At 38.3% G+C, this 8,924-nt stretch overlaps 1 protein-coding gene across 1 annotated transcript; it reads left to right on the top strand.

Moving 5' to 3' along the window:
* Positions 1–353: 353 nt before the first annotated feature.
* LOC127333845 (protein FAR1-RELATED SEQUENCE 5-like) lies at positions 354–2,669 on the top strand. Its single transcript, XM_051360284.1, has 3 exons — positions 354–488; positions 577–747; positions 885–2,669. Exons 1-3 carry the CDS (start codon positions 354–356, stop codon positions 2,667–2,669), a joined length of 2,091 nt encoding a protein of 696 aa, XP_051216244.1.
* The last annotated feature ends 6,255 nt before the right edge of the window (positions 2,670–8,924 follow it).

Here is an 8,924-nt window from a genome sequence, read left to right as displayed (position 1 = left end):
ATAGAGAAACTTACAGAACATTGATCACTTTACACAGCTCAAAAAAGAAAAAAAAATACAAAAAGAGACAGGATTAAGAAAAACTCTGTTAACATCCTCCTGTGTACTAAAAGTTACACAGCACACGTAGAACAAAAATGGTAACACTGTGTATCAACTGTCCATAATTCTTTGTCCATAGCTCCACAGACTCCTATTGACTTGCACACAAAAAAGTTAAATCCTCCATTATCTGAAAAAGGCAGATATGAAAAAAAACATTGATTAAAACTCATATACATAAACATGTGACTATGATTAACAAATGTAAAACAGAAAGAGTAACTCTGATATAACAATAATTTCTGTTGCAGATGGATACAACAAAAGCAAATGAGTCGGGAAAAACACAACAGGAGGATGTTACAACTGCTGCAGAAAGTATATTTGGATCTATGACAGGGAAGACACCAATACAGTGCCGGAGGATGGTAGATAAATTTGCACAGGTAATGAACCTCTGCAGATTATAGACATGGAATTTGTTCATATCCTCAAAAAATAAAAACTAATAAAAGTCTTTGTTACACATTACAGGCATTTCTTCAGAGAAGGAAAGAGAGAGTTGAGCTCAAAAGCTTGGCAGAGCTACAAGCAGTTGAAGAAAGTTTTTACATGCACAAGCAAAACTCTGAAGCGGAAGGACATACGTCATCAAACATCACAAGGGCGAGCAAACAAAAATGCAAGGACTTCGATTTAAATGAGGTAACATGTCAAATTGCTTCACGTAACATAATTTACAAACAAAAATAAAGTAAAACATTGAGTTTCTTTGGGAGACATTAACAAAACACCATAGCTGATACCCCAAAAAACCATGATGCATCTATGTGAAAAACCAGGTGCTCAAATTCGAGAACGAAGACAACGAAGGATATGCTGATAGCAACATCCCAGAAATGCATGCAGATGGTGCATCATTTGCTGGTGAGAATGCATGCCCAGCTGACAATGCTGATTATTCAAATGGTGATGAGCATGGGAACAAAGAAGATGAAAAATATGAAGAAATTCTTGAGTCAGTGCTGAATCCAGAGGAACCGACTGCTGAAGAGCTTGAAATGGACAGAATGTTTGCAAACAAGAAGTATCCAACAATGCAAGAAATATCAGAGGCATCTACTCCCACAGTTGGGATGGAATTCGATTCAAAAGATGATGCATTCTTCTTCTTTGCAGCGTACGCAAGAAGGGTTGGATTTGCAATAAAAAAGGACACCTCCTACGAGTCTAGAAAAACCAATGAAATAACAAGACAGACATTCGCATGCAACAGATGCCGTGACGATACATACGTTGACAGTGCACTCAGACAGAGGCGGACTTCCAGGATTGTGCAGACAAAATGCAAAGTCAGAATGTTTGTGAAGGAATACAGAGGAAAGTGGTCAATAAGTAACATAAGACTAGAACATAACCACAACCTAGCTCCGTCAGAGTGGATAGTAAGGTTCATGAAGTGTCACAGGTCAATGTCTGCATCAGACAAGACTCTAATCCACATCCTACAAGAAACAAGAGTTCCACCCAGGAACATAATGAAAATATTCAGGAAAACAAGGGGAAGCTTCAGGGCAGTTCCATTTGATACAAAAAACCTAGAGAACGAGCTAGCAAAAGAAAGAAAGAAAATTGAAGAGTTGCTGCTACTATTCAAGGAAGCACGTGAAAAGATGCCTGGATTCAGACATTCACTTGATGTTGATAGCGATAATAGAGTGAAAATTATATTTTGGACAGACCAAATAGGGAGGGAAAACTACTCAAAGTTTGGTCAATTTGTATCATTTGATACAACATTTTCAACCAACCAGTATGGAATGCCATTTGCTCCAATATTAGGGGTTGATAACTATGGCAAAACAGTCGTGTTCGGAGTAGGACTGCTGGAGGATGAGAGAGCAGACACTTTCAAGTGGCTGTTTGAGGAATTCCTGTCTGCCATGGACAACAAGCACCCAGAAACTATAATAACAGACCAAGACGTTGCAATGAGGATTGCAATATCTAAAGCATTACCTTACACAGTGCACCGTTTCTACAACTTTCACATCAGCAAGAACCTGGATGACAAGTTGTCCCTATTCTTCGCAGTAAGAGGGACTCTAAAGGAAGAACTAAGAGCAGTTATAAGGAACTCATTTACTCCAGAGGAATTCGAAAATAGCTGGCATGATCTACTAGAGCGTCATAATACTTCGGGAGAGCCACACCTGGACAGGATATATGACATCAGAGCTCAGTGGGTCCCAGCATATTTCAAAGAGAGATTCTTCCCATTCACTTCATCGACGGGGAGAAGTGAGAGCACAAACTCCTTATTCAAACACTACATAAAAAGGAAGGACTCGATTGCAACATTCTTCAAGGAGTATATCATAATACAAGAAAAGAAACAGTCCGACCTAGATCGCCTAAGAGAGAAAAGTGAGTTCAAGGAGTCTGTGAATTGGGGATTCAACCCTCTAGAAAGGGAAGCTATGAAGATCTACACAGACCCAATATACGGCAAGTTTGCTGAAGAGCTAAGGAAGGGTACTGCTTACAATGTTGAAGTTGTGGAAGAGAAGAGAATATACAGAGTGATTAGGGTGACTAACTACAGGAATGCAGAGTTCCCCAGATGAACATATATGGTTAGTGTTTCCTCTGATGAGGATGTGTACAAATGCTCGTGTTCAAAGATGGCTCGTGATGGAATACAATGCTGCCATGTATTGAGGGTTGCTACTCATATTGGTTTGACTGAGCTTCCTGTCAGTTTCATCAACCCTAGATGGACTACTGCAGCTGGGATAGAAGTAGCACGATTGACAGAGAGAAGAGGCAATACAGCATCACAGAATACACACTTGGCTGTTAGACACGCAATTGAAATGAGCAAAATATCACACATACTATCTACTGTCTGCACATATGATAGGTCATACGACTTGTTTGCTGAAGGAGTTGCTGAGCTGAAGAAAGCTATATGCAAAGATGCATTTGAACGCCTCCAGACAAAGAAAAAAGTGACACGTAAAAGAAAAAAGGTTGATGACCCAGTTCAACAAGATACTGACAATATGCGTCATGAAGACAGATAAGACAACAATCATGGACACAACAATGAACAGATCCACCGTGAGGAGAAAAATTCAAGTGACGAAGAAAAAAATGAAGATGAGCATCGCCCTTATAAGGATCCACCACAGTCAGGAAATCCAGGGTTCAACCTAGGTGAATGACCTATGAATTACCATGAGAAGTCTGCTGCAAAACTAAAGAAAAACGCTGCACCAAGATTGTGTGGACTTTGCAGGTTGCCTGGACACGAAAGACCAAAATGCCCAGACAGATACAAGGTACTGTACTAACTTACACAAAATATACACATAAGTACAAAGAAACTACTAAAAAAGGTTATTACCATTTACTAAATTTATCCCATGTGCAAAAAATACACAGGTTGGCATGAACATACCAGCAATGGATTCCAATAATGAAGAAGGGAACCCATGACAAATCAAGAAGGATGAGCGAAAAAGCAGGATGGAACTATGCAATGAAAAAAAGGAGTCCAATCATTTGTGTAATGGTCATGCTGTGTATGTCGTATGAACTTGTAATACGACAATTTGGATAATTATTTTTCCATTCCATAAATTATGAAAACTATCCTTGATAATTATCAACCCAGTCGTCTATCAAGAAAATGTACTTATCAACGCCCTGACCAGTTATGTATCAACCCTCCAAGAAGTTGTTTATCAAATGTAACAAACGTGAAAAATTATCAACCCAGTAGCCTATCAAACAGCTGTGAAAAAGAACATGCACTTATCAACACCATCCCCCCCAAAAATACCCCTGACTAGGTCGAATTCTTGAAAGTTATCAACCGCTCTTCACAGTGTTTATCAACCTCTGAGCATATTGTTTACCAGCCTTTTGATAATTCCACGAACAACAATAAATTAAGTTACAAACAAAAAAAAACAGACAAAATTACATTTTAGCTCGTAACAAAAATACCAACCTGCCACCCCTCTCCCTCACCAACCACTAAATCATATATTTACCAACGGTTAATGTTACAAATTACCAAGCCAAAAGAATAAGAAAAAATGGTGATTAATCAGACTGCAAAGTAAAAAGAGAAGTAACTTATTAATGATGTAAGTGGTAGTTTATTTGAGTTGCATCTGGTAGTTCATACCTCACAGAGCATTGCTTTCCAACAGGTACCTCCAATTCTGCAACTTGTTGAGAGGGTGGTTTAACCAATTCCATGTTAGGACCTTCCTAAGTTCTGGTATCTGATCATAAGTGATAGCAGGTACAACACGGCCATTCCAAAGTTCAAGGAACTTAAGCATAAAATAACCACAATCAATGCTTCAAAAAAAAGATACAAAAAAAGAGTTGTGAGCTATCATATACAAAAATATATGACCAACAGTGAACAAAGCATAAGTTAGATAAAGAAGAGAACATACTTGTTATTTTGCTTAGGAGCTTCAATGAAAACCAACTCGTAGTCATCAATCTGTTTTGATGAACTGGAGTAATTTATACGGTACATGCACTTGATAGCATCAACTAGATCGCTAGAATGATTAATTAGCGATTCGTCATCAGGACCACGCGTAGAATCAAGAACTTCAAACCTTTTTTTCTCAAAATTCAAGAACAGTGAATACCAGTGACCACAGGGCTTCTTTTCTGTTCCAAGATTCTGAAGGACAGCAAAACACAACTGAAAAAAACAAAAAGGAAAGATGAAAACAAGGGTCAGGTCAGGGAAATAAAAAAAAATGTTCACAAGTAACAAAAAATCGAAAAACATCAACACAAAAAAAGTATACCAGATTTTGGTGACTAAGTTTATACTTATCATCCATCCTGAAATGTTTCTGCAGTAGTCTTGAATTAAATCTTCTTTCAAGCAAATAAACAGTTACTATCCATGGGAAAATGATCTTCTTCTTCGGACAGTCAACCTGAAGAACAGCAATTCCAATTTCGGCAACAGTTGTTGACAGTTCTCCAGAAGGCATAACACTACTAGCCAAGTCACCAGTGGAAACCCACATAGGGTCAATCATCAAGAACCTTGATCTGCCAAAAAAAATAATGCATGAACAAACTAAGTTGCTAAAAAGTAATGAATTATCTGAAAATAACATCTCCGTATACATGAAAAAACTGACATACTCTTTTGTTTTAGAGTGTTCAGAGTTGCTGTTGTGCTTTATAACTTGCTGGTACAATAATTCTTGCTCATCAGTGCAAGTAACTCGGTTGTATGGAGGTAGCATGAACTTCGAAGGAAGAACAACCCTTTCCATGCGTAGCCTGGTCCTTGGAGTTCTACTGGCAACAGATAAATTCTGAACAGGTACTGGCAAAGCTGGAGTAATATAAAGGACCTCCAAATCATCTAAGATATCAGAAAAACAAAACAAAAGAGGAATAAAAAAAGAGAATTACAAAGTGAACAAAGTGTAAAAAAACGAATACATGATATTCTATATGAAAAAACAAGAAAAGAAAAAATAACTTAAACTACAAGATAGAGTAGGACATACCAGCTTCATTATTACTGGTTTCGGTGGCGATTACTGGATGCAATCCATCTACAGAGTCATCAAAACAATATTCTTGAAGGTCCGTTGCACCTCCGTCTTCATTGACAAAAATAAAACATCACCGCACATCTAGCCACATTAAAAAACAAAAATGAACAGATAAAAACAAAAAAAGAAAAAGGTCAAAAAAAACAAAAGAGAGAGGAAATAAGAAAAGGGAACACATAAAATACATACAAAACAATGAATTTAAACAAAATACAAATATAAAAAAAATCATATGTACTCACAGCACAAAATCAAACAGTAGTCGCTCACACAGAGCCAAAATTATTCAAAACAAGGTAATCATCCATTACAAATAAAAGGGATAAATTACATAGCGTTCATACATGATATTGTTCCCCCATATAAAAATAAAATAAAAGTTAATACATCAACCAACTCAACAGCACCATCACTTCGCCACACCAAATGATCCATTAAAAAGCAGGTTTTGTAAAATAACAATTCGTTCTTCTTCTTCCTCCCTCTCTTGTTCCTTGAAAACGTATTACGAATACGTGCATTTACTTGCCCTGATGGTACGCATTCTGCATATATAGATTACAAGTGGGAGATAATACGCGAAACGGGCGTAGATGAGTTGATGGAACAAGACATGCACAGAAACATGAAATAAGTAAAAAAGGTTGAGTAAAAAACACAAAGAAAATGAAAAAAGAAAGTAAAAACTGTAAAAATAAAACACAAAGATAGAAAAGTGATCTAACCAGTAGGAGGGATAGATGACACATTTGCAGTTTCTGATTCTTTAACACCATCAGCATTTCCTAATGGCTCTGCGCAAAAACAATGATATAGTGAGCAGCAGCGTGACAAATAAAACGAATGGAAAAAAGAAATAAAAAAGAGCACAACACAAAAAATCATATTACCAGCTGGAGAAGTGCTTTTTTCAGACGCAGATGTATTTACAACAGAAACATGATAAGCAGAAAGATCTATAGGGATGCCAGGAGTGAGACTCAGTTTGCCATCAGCAGCAACAAATTTAGCTCTCTTAACAACAGTAACAATTTTATCTGATAAAAAAATTGTTTCATACTTCGTCAAACGAACAATAAGAATGAAAACTAATGAATACAACACATAAAGTAATATAACGAAAAAAAGAGAGAGCAAATACCTTGTGGAGAAGTTGTTGCATTTTGTTCAGCATCACGAGCAACATCAACAGTTGTTCCAGTAGAAGCAGATGCATGATGGTCAATATCGCCAACAGGATCATCCATCTGATTTGTAACACTGGTACCAGAATCTGGAGGTGCAAAGCTAACTTCAAGTGGTTCCTCATGTGCAGATTCTTTTCCTGTTGGGACAATTTCACTTGTAGACTTAGAAGGGACAACCACATCAAAACCACCATCTGCTGAAATCTGGGTACCAGTTGCAAAGCTAACTTCAACTGGTTCCTCATGTGCAGATTCTTTTCCTGTTGGGACAATTTCACTTGTAGAATTAGAAGGGACAACCACATCAGAGCCACACTCGGCTGAAATCTGGCTACCAGTTGCAAAGCTAACTTCAACTGGATCATCATGTGCAGATTCTTTTCCTGTTGGAACAGTTTCACTTGTAGGATTGGAAGGGACAACATCATCATTAAAAACAACCTCATCAGAACCACCCTCTGCTGAAATCTGACTACCAGTTTCAACTAAAGGAGATGTTCCAGCAGCGTGAATTTTTGTTGAGCTTTCAAGGCGGTCTTTCAAAGAATACAATTTTGATGCAGCACCTGAAGAAGTACCTCTAGGAGGTCGTCGTGGTGAAGATCTTGTAGCAACCAGACTTTTAGAAACAGCTGGCCTGTAAAAAAGCAAAAACTTAAAATTATTAGAAAAAACAACAAAACAATTAAGTATAAAACATACTATGTCGTGCAAAACAAATTAGCGTTTGATAACTACCAAGAAAAGGCATTGGTAAGTTCATGAGATAGTAATTGGTAAAATTACACGAAAAGCAAAGGAGCAATATGAAAAAACATGAATACATTTACAGGGAAAAATGTAAGGAAATGCAACAACAGAAAATGTTGATAACTACACATGAAATACATTGGTGAGTAACTTCAAAAGGGGTCGATCAAAAATACCTTCTGCCTCTCACATTGGGCTTCTTCTTAGGAGCAGATGACGGTACATTCTGTACAGGCTTAACAGAACGATCCTCACGTAGAACACAACTACGTTTCGCTTCAGAAGCATCAAGAGCAGAGCTACTCCTTTTCAAATCATTCACAACGTCGTTGATTGTCTCACTGATAGCATCATAACCATCAGATAAACCTTTCCCATTGTCTTCATTCATTACAGCAACCTCATGGCTAGAACTCACATCTTCGCCTGACTTCGTACCGACAGAAATGACAGCACCATCAACACTGGCATCTTTGGCACGAAGAAGATCAGCTTCATTTGTTTCAGATAAAACTTGCTTCCCATTATCTATATCTCGCTCATCAACAACACCATCAATATGCATAGCAGCAGTTTCTGCAAGATTTTCAAGACCCTGAAACACAATCCTATTATCTGATGATGGAACAGTGATATCAGTTTCCATAAAACGTACTAGAGCATCAGCATCAGATGGTTCCGCAACAGCACCATCAATAACCATGGGTACACTGCTGGAAACAAGTTGAGGAGAAACACCGGGAACAACTGTCGCAACACCAGAAAGAGTTGTCTGGCTTGGCACGGCTGCACATTCCGATGACACGATATCAGCATGATCACCTCCATCCACATGACATCTGCTTTGAATAACAAAGCGAGCAGTGACGGCTTCATCAGCATAATCACTGTCATTGCCCGAATGATAACTCTCGCCATCAGACATATTGTCACTGAAGTTGACCACAGGTACCTTATCAGTTTGACATGGCACTTTGGCAGCACAAGCTGCTTTTGCAGCAGACCTGGTAACACGAGTTTGCTTAACCACAGGGGCCTCGGCTACAACATTAGTTTGCACAAAGACAGGTGATGAAACGGAACCAACAACATTCAATGGATCAGCAGTAATAGCCCCTCCGACATCTGTAGCATCAGCACTCTGGTTGCAAAGGACATCCCCTCCGACATCTGTAGCATCACCAATCTGGTTGCAAGGCACATCCCCTCCAACATCTGTAGCATCAGCACTCTGGTTGCAAGGAACATTCTTCAGACGACGTATTGGTGATTTCCCTACAATCTTAACAGGACGATCATAACTTGATTGCGCAATAGGATAGGATGT

This window comes from Lolium perenne, chromosome 1 (assembly GCF_019359855.2).
Source record: "Lolium perenne isolate Kyuss_39 chromosome 1, Kyuss_2.0, whole genome shotgun sequence".
In the NCBI taxonomy this organism is placed as follows: Eukaryota; Viridiplantae; Streptophyta; class Magnoliopsida; order Poales; family Poaceae; genus Lolium; species Lolium perenne.
Note: the sequence above shows the minus strand (reverse complement) of the source record. Positions and strands in the feature narration are given on the sequence as shown.